Source organism: Aptenodytes forsteri, unplaced genomic scaffold (assembly GCF_000699145.1).
Source record: "Aptenodytes forsteri isolate BGI_AS27 unplaced genomic scaffold, ASM69914v1 Scaffold65, whole genome shotgun sequence".
Lineage (NCBI taxonomy): Eukaryota > Metazoa > Chordata > Aves > Sphenisciformes > Spheniscidae > Aptenodytes > Aptenodytes forsteri.
In genome coordinates, this window is record NW_008795127.1 from 2,255,837 (window position 1) to 2,279,850 (window position 24,014).

The window sequence follows — 24,014 nt, forward strand, 5'->3', positions numbered from 1 at the left end:
AGAAGGACATAGGAGGGAAGGAGAGAAAACGCAGCAACTTTAAGAAGAACATTTTCCTTTATTCCTATACAGCTCCTTCTGCAGTCAATATTGGTAGTTTTCAGTGGTTTTTGCTATGACCTTGGGGTCCCCGTGTGGACGGTGGCTGTAAGAGACACACACAGATCCAACAAAACATGAAACTTCATTAGAAGTAGAGCTCAGCCATGACTGCTGCTGCTGAAAGTCAATGGAATATTCTGCTGTACTCATTCTCCATCGTACTTTAGGGATATTAGTGTTGACAGAGTGTACCACTTTCCTCATGCCAGGCTCCTTCATAGCTGCAGAAGCTATTAGGAATCCATGTTTACTCTGCACTGTGGATTTCCTTCTTTTCAAGGACTGGAAAATTCTCATTTAGCAACTGTGATATGTGACCAGTGCAATTTCCAACTTCAGTCTTATGGTGTAGTACTGCCTGCCAGGATTAATCATGATCAGGCCTCAAGTATGACTAATTCAGTTCTGAACTGCATTTTATAGCTGTTTTTTACCAAATTCTCTGTTCTCAATATGTCTATTTTAACTAGTTAAGAGGAGATGGTAACAACTTCAATTCTGATTTCTCTTGAAATACGTATTTACTAGTGTGGTACTTGCAAAAGTTACAGAAAAAGATGTGAGATTAAAGATAAGTAAGATGGGCCTGATCAAATATTGCATAATTGATATAGTAAAGACATTCTCTCTTACATCCGTTTGTGCTTTCAAGAATAGCTTTGTAATGTTGTTAAATTCTCAAAGATGGTCTGTCACAGAGGACTGTACGTCCAGAAGCAGAATTCTTTAGCACAGAAATGTTGCCACTTAAAAAGAGAAATAAATGACAGACTTGCCAAAGACATTAATCTAAATCACCTGGGATACTCCTTTGTGCACTCCGGCTATGAATCTAGTTTGTTTCTTTTAATATTGCAAGGTTAAACTTTAAAAACATTTTAAGCTCAAGCAATTTTTTTGAGAAAAAGAGAAGCAGAGCAATGAATAATTCAAAATAGTAACTTTAAAACCAGATTACTGCCAAGACAGACTTTTTAAAAAGTTATACTCACTCTTGACAGTTTCATTCAAGTTTTGATTATTGAGAATTTCCCTTCTAAGAGGATAGGATACTTCTCAAAACTTCATAGATACATTAAAATTCTAGGAGAAGAACTAGTTTTGCTGCCACAGAAATTGGGAATTGTATTGTTTGAACAGTGGAAATGGAAACTCCCTAAAATGACCTTAGGGTCTATTCACAAAAAGTAATATAAAGCAGCGGAATTAGTGTATTTTCATAAGAAAACCGAATCAACTTTCTGTGATACTGGCAGAATTAACAGCATTTTTATCACTGACATGTAACAAAACTACACAGTACAACATGTTTCAGATGCAGATTTTTTTTTTTTTAAATAATAAAGGAAGGGCTATCTGCATATTGTTTTCTGTTTGACCAGCATCTTATGATGCATGCATTCACTTTCTGTAAGGTCTTTTTCTTGGGGAAAAAACCCACATTGCTTAATTTAATAACACCATTGTAATTTATAGCACTAATAATCTATTAGTTGAAATTCACCGTTACTCCAGTTATCCAGATTACTGTATTTTGTGAATAGACAGAAAATTTATCTATCCTCATCACCTATGTAAAAATGACATCTTACATTAAGAATTTTGTGGGATGAAAGCTTCTTACAGATGACACAAATAAAAATGGAATGAGAAAGGGTGGGAAGTACAGGGAGTAAGGTTGGATAAGTAAATCACAAGGATAGAGGAAGAAAGTTAATCCACCTTGGAAACACAGTGCACTATCATTGTTGTTAGTTGCGTCCATGTCTGGAAAAGAGGCACTAAGAGGTAATCTTCCACAATCATTCTGGTACAATGGGCAATGGATAGCACCATCTTGAGGCAGTGGATGAAAAGGCTGGTGCATGGGACTCTTTTTCAGAGCTTTAAGAGATGAATTCCTTTCTGGAATGTCTGGAAGCAGCTCAGTAATAAGTCTGTGTAATATACTGTTGTCGGGCAAGCTTCCCCTTCTTTTTTCAGCTTTAATTTGGTCGCAGATGTCTTTAAGTGCAGAATCTAGTGCTTCAAATACCGATGACTTGCATTTTTTCTTTTCAGTTTGTTTTTTAGGAGCTGCACTTTTTTTCCTCCGAAAAGGCACTGGACTGACTAGGAATGCTATCTTAGAGAGGCCAGATTCTGCTTCCTGTCTCCTTGGATCTTCAGTGGTTTCTTGTTTAGCCCTTTCATGTTTCAGCATGGTGGTGAAGCGGGTGTAGGATGCTGGGCATCGGCCTTTGCAGGAGCTGATGAGATGCCTGTGGTGGTGGTGGTGGTGGTGGTGGTGATGGCCTGATCCATAAAAGCTTTCAGATGATGTGAAGGAAAAGTGGTCAAAGTCACTTTCGCTACAAAAGGATGAACCCTCTATCTGGATAAAGTCACTGAGGTCGGAAACCACTCCATCTTGATCACTGTCTGAAAAATCCATATGCGATCGTTGTGGCTCATCACTGGTCACTTCAATATGAATTGGCACCAGGGTTTTAGACTTGTAGCTCCGTTGTACCTGAGTGGGATGTCTGCCTTGATTTTCTTCTTCCAGCAAGGATTCGATAGAAAATCGCCTCTTTGGACATAAGCCATTTTTAGGAGGCGCTAGTGTAACGGTTGACAACATTTCATCACCTAGGTTCGGCATTGATTTTGACTTCTGAATTAATTTTTCAAATTCAGATATTCTGGTTGGCACCATGTCTCTGGGCACCTCTTCAGTAGAAGACTCCCTCCAGCCTTGAAGAATACCTTTGTGCTGTTCTTTTTCATACTGCAGTATTCTGGACTTCACAGAACAAATAACCTCAGAATTCATCAAGTCCTTGCGATTGATGCGGTGCATCTTTTTGTACATTTTTAAGAAACCTGGAGCATCATGTGCAGATCTGTGACGAACTCTTGACCTACTACTACCACGGCCCTCAGGAACATACGGGGAGGCCCAGTTCATTGGGCAAACTTCTTTGGAGTCCTCCTCACATAACAGAGAGCCCATGCTTTCAGACTTGGTCTGTGCATCGGGAAAGCTATCGTGATCATCTGTTAACAGATCATCACAGCTACGAGATTTTCTCTTTGGAGAAGTAGTTTCTTCTGTGCTGCTCCAGACTTCTGCATTTTGACGAGTCATTTGCCAGCCATTCTTGTAGCTGATTGCCCTTCTTGCATCGTTTGGAACAGCTAAATGTTGTCTGTAAGTGCTACAGTAATCTAATTCATTTGAGGTGTTGTGGTTGTGCACTGAATAACTTAAAAGGGATGGATATACTTTGCTAATATCCCCACCTTTATAATCCACAGAGCAGCATGGTAAAAAAGAGACATTGCCAGAAATTAAAAGATTCAGAAAGTTGGAATTAACATCAGTATTAGAAAGACTAGAAAAGAGACAGCAATTAATGCATCTATCAACTTAGGTCAGTACATAGGTTGCTACAGCCTGGGGCAGCAGAGCTAATAATTAAGTCATTTTCCAGCTGTAAAAATGTACTCATGATAATTTGAACATCAAAAAGAATTCCTTATGAATTATGGAGATGTTACCCCCTCCACAACCCCCCCACCAAAACAATGTAAGAAAACAAGCATTAATATTGATTTTGAAGCAGGTCAACAGACAATAAAAGCTGCAAAGGATTTAAAGATGAAGCCAAATGACAAATCTGGACTTCCGTCAAATGTTGACTTTTCCACCTGTGCATTCTGAAAGAAGCTGTTCAGAATTTTTGAGCTGGATAATGCTCAGAGTTCACAGCAACTGCATATTCTAAGATAATTAAGATAAAGATAAATCTTTATATAAGATCAAATGGGAAATTTCTCCCAGTTGTTCATAGGTAGCCCACTCTTTCCCTGTGTGATAGCACTGAAGGGAGTGGTGTTTTCTATAGCTTATAGAGGGCAGAACAAGGTGGCTGAGGAGCTGCTGTATGGGTGTAAAGGAAGATGTATCTGTTTACTGAGCCTAACCAGCATGTAGAAGAAACAATAACCCTTAGCTTGACTTCCATAACAAAGCCTGAGTTTTCAAGCAAGTTTTAAGACATACTTTTATGTGCATGCTAGATCTAGAAGTCACTATGAGACAAATTTGGAACTGTGGTCTCTCATACTTGCACTGAACTTTCAAAAATGGTCTCAAGTGGCAACATTCAGTTCAGGACACATGCTTCAAACAGCTCAATCTGCTTTCTAGAAGAACAACTTGAATCTGAATCAGAAACTAAAACGTTTGAGTTCAAAATCCATGCTGATCAAACAGCTTATAATGTGCTGCTTCTTTAACAAAATGGTTAATTCCAAGAAAAAGTAACATTCTAGTAGGTTTCATAATGCTGGGAGAGTGGAGTGACACAGCTAGGTCACCTTCCAAAGGTTAGTTAGCTGTGGTTGATGTTCTTAAGGGAAGGATCTTCAAACACAGGAAGTGTTTAAGTCATGGTAAGTGCTCATTATCGGTGATGCAGTCAAAGGTAAATGCAGGTAAATGGAGTTTACCAACTTTTCACTGCCTGGCCTGGTACACCAAATGGATGAGTTTACCCACTTCTTAAATTACCGCTGTAACACTGGGTTTAAAATACATTTGCTTTTCCATCACTTCACTCTTATAATTCTTCACTGCTTTTCTTTGTCTGATGCATTCTGTTGCAGCCTGGAAATTACGTTCTTTTCAATGGGAATTGACTTTTACAAAGGTTTACACAGTCCCTAATACAGCTATAGGCTGATTAGAAATTATAGCTACAAAATACAGCAATTAAATGAAGAATAATAACTTAAACAGAAGGAGACATATTGTATACGATATTACTCTGTATATTACTTCCATCGTATGTTTTACTGGAAACCTTTTGTCTTGCTAAAAAAACCCACCCAAAACCCCAAACACAAACCAACAACTGATTCAAGTATCTCTTTTCTGGAAAGACATGGAGAACAGTAATGGAACGGTGAGTTACTTGGAAAAAGAACCTAATCAGATTGTATATGCTGTTCTAAATACTTCAGGGATTTACAAAATCAAAAATCAAACTATGGATGTCTGCTTGATTAAATTAGGTCCTGATAACTGACAATGTCTAAGACATCAGCTATAGATTTGAAAGGCCTACTCTTCTAGAAACACATCTTTAATCTTATATGCTATTTGTCTTGATTTACTTTCTGTATATACTGAAAACAGTTTTAAAATCACAATAATCTAATAAGAGAGTAGTGGAGTTAATAAACTTTATGGGTTTATATATTGTACAAATCATAGTCTTCATTTAGTCAATTTTCTTTTGTTAGAATAAGCAGTTGACACTGGAAAACCCTTGTTACAAATCCAGCTTTTCGGCTTAAAATTACACACGTAAGAATAAACAAGTTAGCCTTTCATGAAAGGCCCAAAGGTGTTGCTTCATATAGTAAATCTCCCAGTGAGGTGCACTGAGCAACAGTAGACAGTTGCATTTACCACCAATGTATTGTACAACCTATCAGTGGTTTTCTGCTAACAAATACGCTCTCCTCTTACCTTTTGCTCTTGATGGAGACGAAGGAGACGAGCTAGTTAAAGGCTTTCTAAGGGTGGTATATGGGCCTTGCGTATCTGTACGGCCCAGGCTAGGCCTGTTTGCATTCTGATCACTGTGCACCCTCTGATGACTTACAGCAGGTTCTGACTTCCTTCTTTTTCTGTAGTCACTCGCAGTACTTGCAGAACTACAGAAATAAGCAGTATTAGCAGCAGTCTAATCCTGAGATCAGAATTCAGGAATTTAAAAAGTAAGCTCATAATTATATTATCGGTTTATAGATTAAACAATGCCAGAACAATTACATCAAAAACATGTAAAGGGGAGAAGCACTGGTCTCAGACATCTTACAGCATATTTCACAGAGAAAAGCTGAATTTCTTCTTCACCTGATTGTTTTAAAGTTAAAGCAACAAAATTGCTATGTCATTTTCATAGTGAAGGCTTTGAAATAAATGCATCAAGTTTTTTTAGACTATTTTTTGGTACTAGAAGTTCAGCGCAAAGATAGGAAAAAGACAGAGACCGAGAACAGGTGAGGTAGCATGCTTCGGGAAACAGCACTGAAAGTGCTGCAGGCAGTAAGGTTAGATGATAGATTGCTGCAGTTGAGACAGAAGCTCAAGGATGTTAGTGGAAAGGCCCAGAATACAGCACGGTTATCTTGAACGTAAACACTAAGTCCTTGTAAAACAAAAGTAAGATTACACTTCAGTATCAAAATATGAACAACCTCTCCATGCATCTCTCTATTTTGTCAGTAGCTTACAAGGTGAATGTTAAAATCTGACTCTTGTAACATCTGCTGGCTTCAGGTCACAAAGGAAGCCCTCGGGCTGTATAATCTGTGTCTGCTGAAATCATATATTGTATTTCTTACCTAGAGGGCCTGTCCAGGCCTTTGTCTGTTGAATAGTGATGATATAAGGAAGTCTGTGAAAACAAATATATGAATCTGTTATACATCTGTATCTGAAAAAAGGGTGAACAATTTCTGCTTATCATGTTTGATTATGATTGTTACTCTGTGACAAATCCTATAACAACAGACTGTGATGATTAACATCCTGGGTACTCCAACATAGATACTGCAATATTTCATGAGAACAGTTATGCAGTTTTTAAAAAGCATCACTAGATTTCATTTCATATTCTACTTCAGTAATGTTTTTTCTTTTAAAGCACTACCAAATAATGATCCAAAGTCATGCTTCTCTATACCCTTTTCAAAAATAGATATAAAACAGCTGAAATGAACTTTTATTATAAAAACATAAAAATCTGAAAATAATTCCTTCATGCGCAAGTGAGGTCTGCAGACCTTCTCCTCCCCCGGAATTACTCACCAAAATCCCACAATCAATTATAGCCAGAAACTTTTGTAAATGCCATGTTTGTGGCCAGTTGTTGACCACCTTATATTCCTGGTAAGAACAGTCCTTATCACTGAAAATTAGTTATTGCCTATGGAGTTACGGTAGTAGCTACTGCACAAACCTTGGAAGACGGAATGGAGTACTGCTCCATAATTTTATTATTAATGTAAAGTCAACCTTAAATGACCACTAATTATAAATCAATCATTTCATACATTTCAAGCCTCCAGTCAGAATTAGGTAATACTACAATTCTGGTAACGCCGTATGAATTTAGAACAAACTGCATGGTCCCTGGGGTATTTCTTCATGGGTACAAAGCAATGTGGTTCAAAAGTTAAACTTGTTTTAGGTCCCTGGCATGTCATTTCAGAGCTAACCTGATGGACCGGAAACAGAGCTACCATACAGCTTCGTAAGCTGCAGGAACTATTTTTCTCTTTCCATAGAAGCCTTCTAGACTTTTTCTCTGCACGGAAAAACCCTTACAAACTTTTCTCTGTGCAGAAGGACTACAGAAGTAATAGCACTCATGGCCTGTGTAAGTGCTTTTTTTGTTAGGTATTCTTTTTTCCCAGTGATTTGAATTGCAAGTGCATGAATAGGACTTCACCCAGATTTGTAAAGTGACACGTATACTTCTAGAAGGCACCTGTAGTCTAAGAATATTTATGAACATTTCATGAGACTGCATACTTTAAATGACATTCTAGCATAACCGTTGAACTACTTTTACAGGTGGGGCACTATGAAGACAATATGATTGTTCAGTTAGAGCTCGTTTGTCAGTAGGCTTCGTTATTTAAGACCTGCATCACATACCAAGTGATCCCATCAGGACACTAACTGAAGTTTTGACTTCTGGATTATACTGAGATTTATTATACTGTGAGGTAGGGAGAAACACACAAACATGATACAATATGGATCAAATGTTATCTAAAACTTGAGCTAAGATCATTTCGATTTTCTCAGTAATTTTTAACTGTAGTTTAATTTAAATCACATCAAAAATCAGAAAAAAAAACTTTCAGGCTTTTGGTAAAAATGGTAGCTGAGATGTAAACAGTTAAAAGATGTTAATCATTCAAAGACTTTAAAGTTACTTTCCAGAGAAAGTAAGTCCTCTGTAACTTATTTAAAGTGATCTCTGCATAGGGTTTCAAAATGTTTATTTTTTCTAAACAGAAATGTCTTTGCTTTGTGGACAAGTATTCAAGTATTTCTTCTGTGTTACTACTTATTACTACTATTATTCTCACTGTTAAATACTGTTATGTTCATAAGCTCCAGTTTGGATCAGAATCACTTGCTGTATAAACACAAAAGTAGAATCCCTCCTCAAGTGAGATTACAAATCTGGGATAAGTGATCTATAAAGAATATGCTCACTGCAAAAACCAGTAGCATAAACCTGACCACCAGCAATGGCAGAACTAGGTTCCTGATACTTCTCTCAAGTCATATTTGGCTTAACTTGTAAAACACTGTGGCAGAACTAGCTCTAACATGGATTTCTGTTAGATTAAGCATTATGAGTATGAGCTGTATCCTATTAGCAGTGTTTGTGCACAGCTCTTGTTCCTCTTGATTTCAACAGAAATTTTGAAAGCAACAAATTTTGAGAACAACATTGGGTTGTAACGTTGGCAAACAGGGTTATGGCAACTCTGATGTTTCACCAAGAGAAAGCATAGGAACTGGCCTGTAATTGAAGGAATTTGTTTCTGGCCTATTTCAAGGCTTCTTGGTGATCTTGGACAGTTCAACATGGCATGCTTTCATCCCACAAACTCTCACGTGCATTTCATTGTGGGGGAAATCTCAAAGAAAGCACATGTCTAGGAAAAAAGGAAACCCAAGGTTTTGGTTATAACTACTTCTCTGTTTTCTTCCAATTTATTTTGAAATGAAATAAACTACTGGGCTAAATCATGAAACCATGACGATTGTACCACTTCATTGTTTTAGTAGTTTGCGTGTTTAAACTTGCTAGTCTTTGCATCTCTTCAGAATGGAAACAATACAAGGCTCAGGTAATACCTCTAACTAAGAGTCGTGCTCTAGAAGTGATGCGTCTTTGCGAGATTTTAAAGCCTCTTTTTTAATATTCTGTCACCATGTTAGAGGCAAAGCTGAGGCAATTTCTCTGCTGCTGCTGAAATTCTTACCTGATGGATACTGTTAAATTGTTCCCATCAGAGCTCAATTAGCCCAAAACCTCTGAAACGGCTTCCAAACAACAAACGTGATTCTGTTGTAATGCGCTACATTGTTCTGTGTGACAAATATTTTGTTTTGTAATAAAACGGGAAACCAAAAGAATAGATTTCCTCTTTTTCTCATCCTTATCCTTCCACTGCTGCACTGTATCATGGATTTTCAGGTTGTGGAAACTGATGCTCAAGTTCTGGCAACATACAACTCTGCTCCAGTGACTTATGCTATGGACGAAAGAGGGGAGCTAGAAATAAAAGCTCCAAAAATTGCTTTAGTGCTATGCTAAAAAAAAAGGGCTACTTGTCATGCAGTCATTTTCAGCTCATCCAATACAACCTCCAGAACATAATAGAGGAGAAACGATCTCCTCTATTCATCTGCGTCTCATTTACAGTAAGCAATGACATGCATGCAACCCACAGTGTGTGCACTACAGTAGGAAGTAGAAAGTGGCATTAAAATAGTTGTCGATAGCAATATATCCACCTGCTAGGAATTACTATTGTGTTTATTCTTTGTAAATTAATGTGTCCTCAAGCAACACTGATCTGCAATTTGCAGCCTGTGTATGAGAGATCTTCACACAATCTGGGAATTACGCTGTTACCAAGAGGAGCAAGGTGAGGTAGTGGTACGTAGCCCACATTCTCAAGGAACAGGGAAGTGTGCATCAGTGATGTCAGGAGGATGGCGCTCTCAGTGGGGCAGGTCTGCTGTAGCAACGGCCTGTTGGAAGAAGACTACCAACATTACTGATCATGTGCCCAGCCTCTCCCAGAGTTAGGTGTTTCCATCAGTGAAGGTTTGCCTCACTCATACAATGATGTATCCCCTTTCCCAGGTGGCTTTCTGTGCAGTGGTGCTCCACGTACGCTTTTTTCCATGATGGGAGAGTACACAAGACCGTGGAATACAATCAAGTTTTATCACAGCCTCTCATTTTTATTTGCTAAATTTGCTAAAACCAACCTATTTTTTCTGCAAACAAATGTGAAATTATTTCTTACAAGTTTCATTTTCCTAGCAAAACACAGATTTCAAAGATTGTTTTTTTTTTTTAATCGTCATTGAATTGTTCTTAGGAGATAAACAAACTATGTATGACACTGTAAAATAAAAACTGATTTGTGGATTTGCATATGAAGAACAGAAACAGATAACTGTTGACTGAAGTATTTTAAGTACTGTAACCTAGCTTATAAAGTCAATGGGCTTAAACATTAGAGAGAAGGGGTACTGTGAAACAAAACCATACCATCTGCTCTAGGAAAGGAGTAAAGAATCAAACCACCTTTCCACAGGCAGATTAAATAGAAGCCTGTGTCTTGGAGCCAGTTCTGTTATAGAGGTGTGCTGATGATTAGATATTCTCAGACAGACCATAAACCTGCTATTAGCACTTAGGAAATTATCCCTATTTTATTTCTCAATATTTAGAATGCGTATGGGGCTCATGATGAGTGCATTACTGTTAACCTATTCTGTCTAAACAAAATATCATGGTATTTGTTTTTAAAAATATATTCTGAAGAAGGTATTTATTCCCGAGTCTTTACTGTTCATACACTGCATATTTTCAAGTTTTTCTTTACATCCTCTGAAAGCTGAAAACTACTTCATGACAATTCTCCCATCACTATCCAACTTCAATGATTTTAAGATAAATATCTAATATCATGAGCTCTGTCGGCAATAAAACCGTAGAAGCCAGCAGCGGAGTTGCTCACACCAACAGCTGGTGTAACCACAGTTCTCCTCACATTTCTATACAACAGCGTGAAGCAAAGGCCTCAGGTCTGTGTGCTTCCCTACGCTACCCACAAAACACACATTGAGCCTGTTCTGGAAAACGTCAGAGTCTTATTTCAAAACTGGCCACAACTATCAACCTCATCGTTGTTGACCAGTCACCACCATGGTCCGGTACCAGCAGAGGAAGGAAACGGGCTCACAGGTGATCTCTGTTAGAACTGTTGCATGAGGTGATACAAACATTGCAGATTAATTGTCATTGCAGGGTTTCTTGCGCAGGTGCCAACCCCTTCCATTAAAGACTGGACCGAGACCATCTGCCACATGATACTGGCCAAACAGCCATGAGTGATTACTTTCCACCACTTGTAATGGCTCCAGGGCTACACAGACCATGATGTAAATCCCAAGGGTGCTGTAGATCCCCATTGCCTCCTATGGAAGGCGATGGGTAAATCACACAACTGAAACCAAACCGTAGAGAACTTCTTTATCCACAGCATTCCCCAGGTGTGTTAGTGATCAGCCTAAGACAGCAAGAAGTGTGTGTCATGCCAAAATTTACTGCTGGGTTACTATATGGCTTTTGCTTTCCATCCTTTAAGATACTCTTATCACCTCAAATGTAACTTGCCCTTTTGCCCTTTCTTTGATGCCTTCTTTGAAGTTTTTTCTATACGAAAGATACTGTATATTGCACATTCTACAATACTAATTTTTACGACAGGCATACGTTATCATATATAGGCTGTGTGGAGTTTATACCTTCTACCCACAGGTAGGGCTGCCCTGATATGGCACATAGGGAAAAGGTGAAAGCAAACAGTGGATATGGTTGTGTTTTACTGCCAAGAGTGGGTACCGCTGTTTGTAGCTGTCCTATCAGCTCTGGGGCATTATTGACCCATGATCCCTCCAAGGCACTTCCAGGTGGCCAAAGAGAACACATCTCCCCCACTCCCCCATCTCCAAAGCTAATTAGGCATCTTCCAGAATATTCAAAACTGCCCTATATGGATAAAGGCTGCCTGACAATTAAATATTGGAGACAACCACCCCAAACTACCAAATACAGACTTTGTTTAATATTTTGATTCAGTTCTACTCAAAAAACCAGATATATATTTACAATTAAGCCAATGTTTAGGTTGTTTTCATGCATCAAGGCTTTAATGGTGACTGAAGATGAAGTTAGGAAAAGTAGGCAAAAGCTGTAAACAAGAAGCAGGCTTGTTTGCATGATGATTCTAATACTTTAACAAGTTATTTGGAATATTCCCCCCCTTGGAAAAATATTTAATTTGCTGTAGTTTGTGAACATGATTTATCATATTCAAAGATTTAAAAAGTTTCAAAATAAAAGATAAATGTCTTTGTAAATTAAACAAAGAGAAAACCAGTATTACTTAATAGCTGTTTTACCCAGGCCTACTGAACATGATAATATTTCAAATAATCATGCTACGGCTTTTAAATTGTCTTTTCTGACATATAGAGTACTCTCAAGTATGAGTGAAGGCCTAGAAGCTTATTGTCTTGGAGAACTGGGCCCCAATTTCACAACCATGAGGTTTTTCCAGATTTACAGAGCTTAAAACCAAACCAGAGTAACTTGCAAACAATTAACAATTTAAGCCACGATTTGCATTTAATTTTTGGAGAGGCTACAGAAGATAAGAGTGAATCGCAAATATGAATGAAGTAAAGCCACCATATGAAGTAAAGTTGTCATTACAGGATTCACTGACTTTTGCCCTAACACTCTAAAAATGGGGAGGGAAGGGAGAAGGAATCAAAGCCTGAATCTCTCCCACTCAGAGTAGGGCAATGACAGCCCACCACCTGATCTTCATGCATTTTATTTGCAGTAACGACAGTGACTGCCAATCCTGCAGTTATAAATTTACAACAGGATTATTAATTGCTGTATTTCCTGATTAGCAACCTTAGTCATAAATACTTAATTGGAGAAATGATAGCTTAGCCACAAAGGCTTTCACTTGACATGTAGAATTTGCAGTCAGGTATTTTAATTAAAAAATACTACTGTGCTGGTGTATTAATTGTGTCTGAAAGCAATGCAGTTGCCCAACTCTGAAGAAGTGGGAATTTGTCAAAGAGTTAGAGACGTATGGGCTGTTGTGTAATTCTGAGTGTTAATCTCTGAGAAGTTTTGGGGATACAGACTCACAGTTCCTAGGATAATAAGATCAACATCCAAATGCACTAGTGATCTGGAAAGATATGAAGACAAAGATACAATGATTGTGAATTAGAAATGTCTCACAGCTGTCAGAAGAAAACCACTACATTTTAACAAACTTAAGACACAAACGGCGAGCACTCCAACCCTTCTTCCCAAGAGAATCATCTGAACAAGAATCATTCATTTACCTCATTGGAAACACCAGAAGAACTGTCTTGAACATAGTCCAAAAGCTTTTTAGGTGGCTGCATCATAAAAGCAGAAGTGTAGAGATGAAATGGAGTAGAATCAATGGCAGCAAGGAATGAAACATGTGGAGAAGGTGACACAGTTAGAAACTGAGTGTTGACAACGTCAGATACAAAGAGTGACACATATGGGTAGAATGGAAGGAAGAAATGTGTTACAATATTTTTTAAATTATAAGCATCTTAATAAAATGTTAGTAACTTCAGGTGGTAAAATTTACAACAGGAATGGTTGAACCAATACTAGCAGTTTTTACTACTGATGAGACAGAAGAGAGTAAAGCATCACAGTTATGTTCTGCTGGGGAAATCTCGATATACTTTATCTTACGGGAGACACTATTCTCAGGTTATCATTATCAGTAAAATATTGTTGACATATTGTTCATCAGAAGAACGTATCTGGACTGTTTCTGCCCACCTAGAGGGAGGAATGACAAAATGCTTGAATGGCTAGATAAAAGGAGATAAAAGGTAATCAGTGAAAATGTGATACATTATAGACCACTGGACAACAAATTAAACCCAGATATATTTAACTTTTTTTATTATTATTTTCAGGTGGTATTCAATGGGTAATTTTTTTAAATGTTATGATCAAAAAAATTAAAGTTTTAAAAGAATGTGTGTGGTTTGCTTTCTCTTCTGCTCCCACTGAAGTAGCTGGGAGTTCTGATTTTGGCTTACAGCTAGCTACAAAAAGGGACTAAGGTGCCTGGTTCCCAGAGTGCCCGCCAGGGCCCTGTGTCAAGTGCTCAGGCTCCTCCTGTAGCCCGGCATGTCAGTAATTAGCATGCCGAGGGGGGCTCCAGAGAATTGCTAGCTAACAGGGAAAGATAAGAATGGGAATGTTTTAAATCCTGATACTCTCACGCTCAAATGCCATCTCTCTTTGGGATTTCCTGCCTGTGGGCAGGTGCTTTTGGTTTTTGTCCTCAAGCTGCCCAGGATCCTGGGGAGCTGTGGGAATACTTAACCAGACTGAGGGAATGCTTGGGTTTACTTCCTTCCTTTTTCTGAGGGGATTTGAACTCGCATCTTCCACCTGTCTGGAAAGTACTCTAACCACCGTGTTAGACATTCTTCCGGGATGAAGACATTTGTTATCCTTTTTCCTAAAGATGTTAGAGCGTACAGGAAAGAATTTGAGCTCCACGGAGCCAGAGAGGGTGTGTGCAAAAGCAAGAGCAGGTGCATCTCCAGCCTAGTCATTAAGGCACTGTGCAGGGAGGAAGTGAGACCTAGTTGTCAGTCTTGCTTCGAGGACAACATTACTGTTTTATCCTTGTATAAAAGCTATAAACAGCCTTTGGTGCCTACATCCAATTAAGCCGGTGGTATTTGGAGAAGAATTGCGAGTGCCTAGGCAACCAAAGGGGAAAAACTGCGTACATCTGACGTTTAGGTGTTTCAACCAAATGGAGCTTTTCAGGTTTGTAATTTTAAACATAAATGCTCGCAGTAGGACTAAGGTAGCATCTGTTATGCCTGAGTCCTTTTTCTGGACCTGGCTGTTTGTGAAAATCGGAGCAGAACTGAAGTCTGTTTGTTCAAGCAGGTGTCCAAGCTTGAAAACAGAGCAAACCTGTATCTCTGTGTTCAGGTACAAAATATGTATTCTGCATGTATGCATATAAGAGAGGAAAAAAAGGAAAAAATATCAGTACTTACTGCCGTCAGCAATTTGTATATGGCTGTGTGCATTTAAATGTAGACACATTCCTTCAATGATTTCCAATTTAGCATCCCTAATGCAAACTGACATGTTTTTCTGTTCTGAAAGATTGTTCAAAAATAATCCAGCCAAATGCAAAAGATTTAGGGAGACTAGTAAACATCCCTGCATAACATGCGATTTGTCTTGTTCTTAAATATTTACACACTACTACTTGTCTAATATGTAGTCTGTATTAAGGCTATTAAAGCCATTACTCTGGCAAGTTAAGGGTCCACTTGAAAAATAATAGTTATATGCATGAGATGACTTTATTGACCTTTCTCAAAAAAACCCATATTAACTTTACTGGCATATGTTTGCTGAATTTGGTAATTTGTAAATTCCTCATTATAAAAATATTGTTCCTAATGTTTAAATATTAATATTCTGTCCTCACTTACCGGACGTCCAAACTCCAGTTCTGAAAAGAATTTATACCAGGGTTCGTTTTCTAAATCTATGTCATCTGGGTTTATGCGATCAGTCTGGAGCAGTTGTGAAGTAAAAGGGAAGGAAAAGGCACACACTGAGCAAAGTGCTAGAAATGCCATGTCACTTTAACAACAAACACACACAAACACAAAACAAATATGGGGAAAGGAATGGAATAAAATCAAAGAATGAAGATGGTATCTAAGACAGATAGAGAATATTCTTGTTCAAGAGCTGTCATTGGCTGGTAGCTTTAATACTTTTCTTTTTGTTGCTGTTCTTCCAATGACTGGAAGAACATTTTAAAATTACTCTTTTAAAGCTAAGAGGGCTCTTTGACCACTTCTGTAAACATCACGGCATTACTTAAGTACATTTAGTGCTACTAAAGATTTCTTGTTAAGAAGATGGTTTAAATGACCGACATCTTCAGCATAGGCAAGAAATTGCCCATCTGATCAGCAATAAAGACATAATTTTATCAGTATTGCTTTTGGTCATTCCTTGTCTTCTCACAAAGCATTGTTAATTCTGGATCTTGCTGTCTTGAAGCAAGTGCTGAGCAGAGATTATCAATATGCATCATGCAGGCGTGACTATATTAAAAAGCCACTTCAGCATATAAAATGGAACTGGTATATTTTAAATCCTATGGTGAAAAATAGGGAACAAAAAATTATACATTCCATAATATTCGTTTTAGCAGTATTTTATAATGCTTTATCTCCCACAGCCTTGTTGACATAATGAAGCTTTTTTTTCCACAGTGAAATACATTGTTTTCATCTGAAAATTCTCACAGCAAAGGGATAAAGTAGCAATTGAAGATAGCATTAAGAAAATTTTTCAATGAACAGAAGAATAATTGACAGATTTATTCAAGTAGCATGAAAACATGACAGTGCAAAACAGTAGAGCTCCCAATGGGATATCTAATCAACTGTAAACTTGGCTGCATTAATTATTTTCTAAATAGCTTCAGTTCCTTTGTAGGATCTGATGTAAGCTGTCATGCAGCACAGAATTATAGTGAACTGTTGGCTTAAGGATCTCTGAAACAGAGAAAGCCTCTTGTTAAAAATATTTCTGAATTCAAAATTTAGTCCTCCACAACTGTAATTATCAGAACTTAGACACTAATTACGGTGTGACCTAGAAAGCAGAAGACAGAGTCCTGCATAAAGAATGATACTGGTGATTAAGTATGTAACACTTTTTCCTCCCGAGTCAAGCTGTCACCAACACCCCAGAGCAATCACACACAGCTATTTCTGTTTTCTGCAAGAGATAACACCGTGCTCTTGACCATTTCAGGTAATTAAACTTCTTACGGCACTTTTCTTGCTGCCTTTGATGTTACTGGAACGGACTGCCAATTTTGCTCTATTGAAAGGTCAACAGCCCTTTTGAACTACCTTGGTGCTCACATACCTATGAGCTGTTCATGCAATATCTGGACACCAACTGTTGTTTTACAGATTTATCTTCACAATGTCCCTTTCAAGTAAAGGAAGTATTATTCCTGCGAACAGAGTGGGAAGTGAATGCCAGTGATGAACAACTTGCTGTGCTCCATAGCAGGCTTAGGAAGTGAAGCTGCTCTGGAGTTTTGCCCTTACAGCTCCACCATCCACAGCCATAATTCAGCACTACTAATGACAACTGTTTCAATTCAACTATACATACTAAGTCTTTAGTAGAAAAACACCACTGAAATTAGTTTCATGAACTGACCAGTAAAGATTTGTGACCTTAATAGAGACTATAACTGATTTAAGAAAAAAGACGTGATTCTCTTCTACAGAGAGATGAAGGCATGAGGGCAAAAAATGACAGATTCACAATGCAGAAGATGATAACTTCATTATATATCAACTTGATTCCCATTACAGAGAATGCTTGGCATATTCAGTGTTTTTTGCTTACCTTAAAAAAAAAAAATCCACAATTTAGATCTGGATTATCTGAGAAGACAGTAATAAACAATTTCTTTTTCATCATTTCCCCAAACTAAGTTTCGGTATGTTGAAATATTTATAGCATGTTTTCATCTTTATATTATACCAATGAATTAATTGTCACAGACAGCAATGCTAATATCAACAATCGGGTGCATCTACATAAAATACATAAATCAATCCCTTGAAATGCATATGGTGTGGAAATTGTGGAGCTGTTGGCACTACAAATCCAGGCCTACTGACATTACTTGCTTGGGTAGCCAGTGCCACCCTTGTGGGCCTCCAAGTTGCCTGAATAGCAGCAGCCTCTCACCTACACATTGGTGGACTGGTGCCCCTTCTTGCAGGGAGGGAGCCAGAACACACCGTCAGACAAGCTGGGCTTCCACCCAACTAGCCAAGGAGAGAAAAAATGAGAATGGGAGCTGGCTCCCCTTTTATCTTCAAATACCCTTACAATTAGTTGAAAGCTTAAAACCCCCCACATTTCTTCTTGTAAAGAAAAAGCTAGAAATAGTGTATTTTATGTAGTTTCTAAGTTTTTGAGTTCTCCTCATGTAGTAGTGTGCAAATAAAATGAGAGCATGAAAGTGTGTAAAGCTAATTCCATGCACACAAGTCCTACTTTTATTTACAGCTTGAACCACAGAGGGCAGCAAACAAAAAGAAACTGAGCACTAAGGTCTGCAAGTTCACTGCTGCCTGGCAGTTCTAGTGAGGACTCTGCATTCCCTGTGCTACCAAGATCAATACATGGGCAATTGATTTCGCTTGGCTTTCAGATTCAATTTTGCTGATGGACCTTTTTATATTATCTCCCTTTCTAGGAGACTTAAAATGAACAAATAATTTTGACTTAAAAAACTGAACTTGGCTTGGTCTTACAAAGTATCTCCCAAACTACTTGAATAGAAGGTAAAAGCAAACCTACATCAATAAAGGGAATGCTGATATTTCAAACCTCATCTGCCCTGTTTATTATCATATAAGGTTGCTGTAAATATTTTTTTTTTTTCCAGATTATTTTGCCATCAAAACTGCAATCCTGTAGACATGGAAATGATTTAATTTCAGCTAAAATTTTTAAGATTTAGAGTGCTGGAGAAAATCCCTTTGACTTTTTTGGTTTTGGCAAAACTAATAAAGTAAGAATTTCTAGTTCAGATGCTATAAATGTCCATCTTTTACAATATTAACGAACTATATTTATTTTCATATTCCATATTTTGATTAATATTTTCTTTCAGTATCATCAGAACAATTTTTCAGACATCAAAAATCAGATTTTTTAAGATTATCAAGATGAAAGACTTAACTCACGCAATACTGACACAGTTGAGAATTTGGAGTTTTCATCTAACTTTGGAACTAATGCTTTGTTTTCAGATGTCAGCTTTTCCTAGACACACAGAAAAACATTTTGACCTACTCTGATGATCATCCTTTAACAAGTCATGAGTTTTGCTTTCCCTATCCCATTCAATGAAAACAAGGAAAGCAAATGCTTTAGTGAAACCAAATCTTTTTCTTTTTGTAATGTGGTCCAAAGGAAGTGTCTAAATACATAAAGCTAAACATCATCTTTATCAACAGCAGAAATTATAGACTGATAAAACTGTGATAGCTCACTTCAACTATTTTTATATCAGTTGATAACGTTACACTAGTGTTAGCACAACTTTCACCTCTTGTGTTCTACATTAATTCCTGTTTTCCCATCTTTTACAGCTTTGAATCATACATAAATAAAAAATCTCTCCATTCTGTCCATGAATATTATTTCCTCAGCTTTTAAAATTTATTCTACACAGAGGTTTCCTTGTATTTACATCAGCTAAGTCTAAACTTCTAGTCTAAGCCTCAGATGATAAAGTGTGATCTTGCCCTTGACTGATGCTGCTAAGTACAACGTGACTAAGGCTTTTCTGCAAGAAAATATTTTAAGGACCAAACAAAGCTCAAAATCCAACCTCTTGATTGAGAACATCAAAAATAAAATGCATAAGCAAGTTAAAAAAAAGGCTTCAGGAACAGTAAGCAAAGCTCACTTTTTTGTGATTTCATTAGTTCGCTAAAATTGAAAAATTGTATCTGTGATCATATTCATCAGCACTGCAATTCCTATATGAATTATTTTTTTCACATTACATTAGTAGAAAATGTAATTTATTAGAAAAGTGAGGCCATTCTTGAAACATCACTGTAATTTTCTTATTTTTAACTCGAATTTGCTGTTATTCTTTGGCATTGGGAAGGCCGGTAAATGACCTCAGTGTGTATAACGCAGCCATAGCAATCAAAAAAGTGCTCAGAACAAATGCCATCACCTTTTAAATAAAATTATTTGTTAAGTTTAGCTTCACAATAAATACTAAATCCCATTCAATTATATTGATTGATTAGCAGTTCATATAGAAACACCAGTTTCCTCTTTGAAAAATGCATCAGTTCTGCAAGAACTTAATTTCACAGAAACACAGCTTAGTAGTTTCTAGCTCACAAAAATTATATTCCTGCAAAGACCACAAAAACACAAGGGAAAGGTGCTTAGTACAGGTGTTGCACACATACTACATATTCTGGAATTCAATTATTTGCTTAATTTATTTTAAATTTGTAAAATAAATTCTGTGAACAAGCATGTAACACAGAAGCAAATAATAATCCGGTATTGATTACATAAACCCCTTCTTTAAAACTGGACTCCCTCAACCATTCCAACCTCAAAGTAAAAGCCCAAGAAAAGAAAATATTGCCATTGATGCATAACAGTTTTCCTAAAATAAGAAAGTATTGCGATAGCACAAAGGTAAATTAGAAAGGCTGGGTGAATGTCTCTTACAGCAAATGAAAACTTCTGTTAACGGTCATTTTGCATGCACTAAGTGTAGCTTTATCAGACATGCTTGTGAAAAATTCCACAATTGCAATCATTATTCAGAAAGCGGGAATAAAGACTTCTAATTACACGTTAATGTACACTCAGTAATCACAGAGTAATTGAGGCTGGAAAGGACCTCCAGAGGTCATCTAGTCCAACCTCCTGCTAAAAGCAGGTCTAATCAGATCAGGTTGCTCAGGGCTGTGTCCAGGTGAGTCCTGAAAACCTCCAGAAATGGAGATTCCACAGCCTCTCTGGGCAACCTTGACCACTATTTGACCAAAATCTCCTTAAGTGTACAATTAGGCACATCCTGAAATTGCAAATAGTTTATTTTTATGCATTAATTAATCAGATATCATATGTGCTGTTAATACTACTGAAAATGAGCGCTGGAGATGCCTGCCAATTAGAAAAACAGCCTCTCTGGGGCAACTTGACCACTATTTGACCAAAATCTCCTTAAGTGTACAATTAGGCACATCCTGAAATTGCAAATAGTTTATTTTTATGCATTAATTAATCAGATATCATATGTGCTGTTAATACTACTGAAAATGAGCGCTGGAGATGCCTGCCAATTAGAAAAAGCAGCTTCCATTAATTCATAGTTCTGCTCATCATCCATTAGGTTTGCACAGTGGTGGTTTGATTTCTTGGAAATACCAAAAGATCTAAGTTTAGCAAATAAGCCAAACTCACATTTTCAACACAACCATCAGGAAAGAGCAAAGACAAATTGCTGCAAAATCATATTTGAAAAAGGACCTTCAATAGTCATCTAAGTAGTTATAATCAGTAGTAAATAATAAAAAGATGACCTCTCACCAAAGCTCTTTACTGTACTACCCATTTCACTTATGTGTCTTACCGGTCTTTCATGTTCAAGGATTGATGACTTTCCCGGCTCATATTCAAAAATACTTCTTGGTTCAGAACGGAACTTGCGGGTATCTACCTTTCTGTCAGGGGGATCCCAGTCATTTCTAAATAACAAATACGAGCAATTGAGTTAATTTACTGTCATCGCCATCTGCTTTACAGCTCCGTGCAAGAGAAACGTGCAAAACCAAATGAATTTCAGCGTGGCTTCTCTTTCCAGATTTCAGTTGTGAAATGTCTGGCCTAGCATCCCAATGCTTTAACCACTGTATCATCTTAACCTGTTTACAGCAGGTATAGTCAGTACAGCAGGAAGACTACTAGAGATGTCCAGCCTATGTGATCACTCATGCTTTTGTTATAACCGGTAGACCAGTTTAAAAACTTCCCTGATGTACTCGTGTCAAAATACCATGACATGCCTTCTCAAACCGCAAATCCACTATACTTGTTTTATGCACTATACTAATATAGGCAAGTGGTAGATATTTTTGCCATCACACAATATGATATTAAGTCCATATTGAAAATGTTACAAAATTTTCTGAGTCAAAAAATGAGGAATTATTTTAAAAGACAGTGAGAAAATCTAATAGATGATCTTTGTCCTGATCTGTAGTAGAACTGCTCTTGAATATCCTTGTAAGCAGTATACTGTTTCCTTGGAAATTTGAATAGATAAACAAGAACAAGAATTTGGCAGTTGACTTGGGAACAGAAATTTATCCATTTTCTCTATAATTATAAAGCTGCTTTCAATTTAATAGTGCTATGCAAAGAATAAAAAGTAACTCCTACTACTATATTTTTATGGTCATTTACCACATTATATTAATAGCTACCTATACATTTTTGGGGGATAGTTAGCTAGTTACTATCACAGTGAGAGCTACCTTTTCATGGCAGGTTTTTTTTTCTACCCCCCCACAACGGGTGTAGAGGTCTTTTCCAACCTTAATGATTCTGTGATTCTATGATTCTACATTGCATTTGGAAAACTGTAGCTCACACATCTTTTTATTTATCTCTGTGTAAAATGACCTGTGAGTAACTCAAAGAATGGGGGAAAGGAAAGGGGAAATCCTATCAGCTATTGTCTGTATTTACAATAAGAAAGAGCATACACTGATTAAATTCCATCAGTTCTATCAGCCTTTCTGATGTGAGTTGGTTTGATGTGACCTGACATAATAAGGCACGTGTCACGTGCCTTAAAAAAATCTATGGGGTAGCTTTTGTTTACAGTATGTTTGTGAGTGCAATTTCTGGGACACAGACACCTCTATTTATAAAATGCCCTACATTTCAAGGGAAGTAGTTCTACATGGCTCTATCGTTTATTTTCACTGAGGAAAAAATTAGTTCAGAGCAGAAAAGGTATTTTTTGAGAACGAACAGGAAAATGGAAATGTTCTGATCAAGTTGCATTATACTGCAAGTCACTGAAGAAAAAAGGATGCTACTGAAATTCTGAGTCACACTCAGTTCACTTCATTTACAGCGTTTAGCCTATAATCCCTTCTGGACTACATTTTTGAGCCCAACTGTTAATGCAAACCATATCTTGCCTCCCAGCCATGAAACGGTGAAACATGTGGACCTAAGCCTCTTATGTGAGATTTTAAATACTCAGGCTTTATAGGCAATTAAAAAAAGAATCTCCCAATGACAGGAAAAGATTGACGAGCTATAGCTGTCAGCAGCAGGCAAAGCATAACTAACATGTTTGGCATCCCCTGGCCTGGAGAATGCAGATTTCCACTGCCTGTCCTATCATGCAGAAGATTAAAAGGAGAGGCTAAACATCCAAATTCAGTGCTGAAGCAGTTATTTTCAAGCTTGACAAAAGGAACTGCAACAGGCCTCAGTTTCTGTGACCAAGGCATTTGGCCTAGCACAGGATGATGACTCACATAACTTCAGAGATCAAAGCTAAGAAGATCCACGTTTTGGTGCCTTGCTAAGAAAATCTACACTTCTGTATGACTTGCCTACAAAATTCAAACCTCATGGCCTTTGGGAGGTAGGCCAACTCCAACCCCTAGCATTTCCTCTTGACAACCTGCCCTCAGCAACAGGAGTAGCCAAAATCAGTAACCATCGAGCAATCTCATTTTCCTCTGCAATATGTGCATCTGCTGGATTACCTTTTGGATTGCCACTATAAATTTCAAAAAGCCATAGTCATAGTCAACTTCAAACACTTAGTATGGTCTTTTCTCATAATATTTTATTCAATCTGCAAATTATTTGAAACTGTTTAAGATAATTAAATTTCTATATATAAAAATGTTTACAATGTCCAAGCTGACAAAAATGGGCAAATTCTGTTTTGTTGCTTAAGTGTAACCAAGAGAGGCGGGCTTGTAGCCACAAATGGAACAAAAAATGACCCTTTTCATATATAAAATATATACATACACACACATATAAATGTATAATAACATATACATACACACATATAAATGTATAATAACATAATATTATATTAACATGTAGTATTCATGAATGTAAACACTAAAGAAAAAGCTTTTTGCTTGAACTAGTAGCTACAGATATGCTGAAGAGTCTATAGTTTGTGTGCAGGGCACTTTGCATGGTTTTATCAGAAGGATAAGCATTTCTTTCCCGAGTTATTAAGTATTAACCTTGTCCAGACAGGACTCTAACCACTGGGATCTGGTTTTGTGCAGCAAGTTTGAAGCTGGAAAACCA

The 24,014-nt window shown here is 37.4% G+C and overlaps 1 protein-coding gene across 3 annotated transcripts in view; it reads right to left on the minus strand.

Moving 5' to 3' along the window:
* Positions 1–24,014, minus strand: part of SORBS2 (sorbin and SH3 domain containing 2) — a 149,706-nt gene that overhangs the window by 24,668 nt on the left and 101,024 nt on the right. Inside the window, exons 14-18 of one of the 3 annotated variants that reach the window (XM_009277376.1) lie at positions 21,289–21,403; positions 15,545–15,628; positions 13,367–13,423; positions 6,505–6,557; positions 5,624–5,811 (exon numbers count right to left, since the gene is read on the minus strand). In XM_009277376.1, the coding sequence (XP_009275651.1) occupies positions 5,624–5,811; positions 6,505–6,557; positions 13,367–13,423; positions 15,545–15,628; positions 21,289–21,403 (497 nt within the window). Of the gene's footprint in view, positions 1–1,255; positions 1,269–1,833; positions 3,388–5,623; positions 5,812–6,504; positions 6,558–13,366; positions 13,424–15,544; positions 15,629–21,288; positions 21,404–24,014 lie in introns of all 3 variants that reach the window. The other 2 variants (XM_009277377.2, XM_019471560.1) reach the window with 2 other exon arrangements.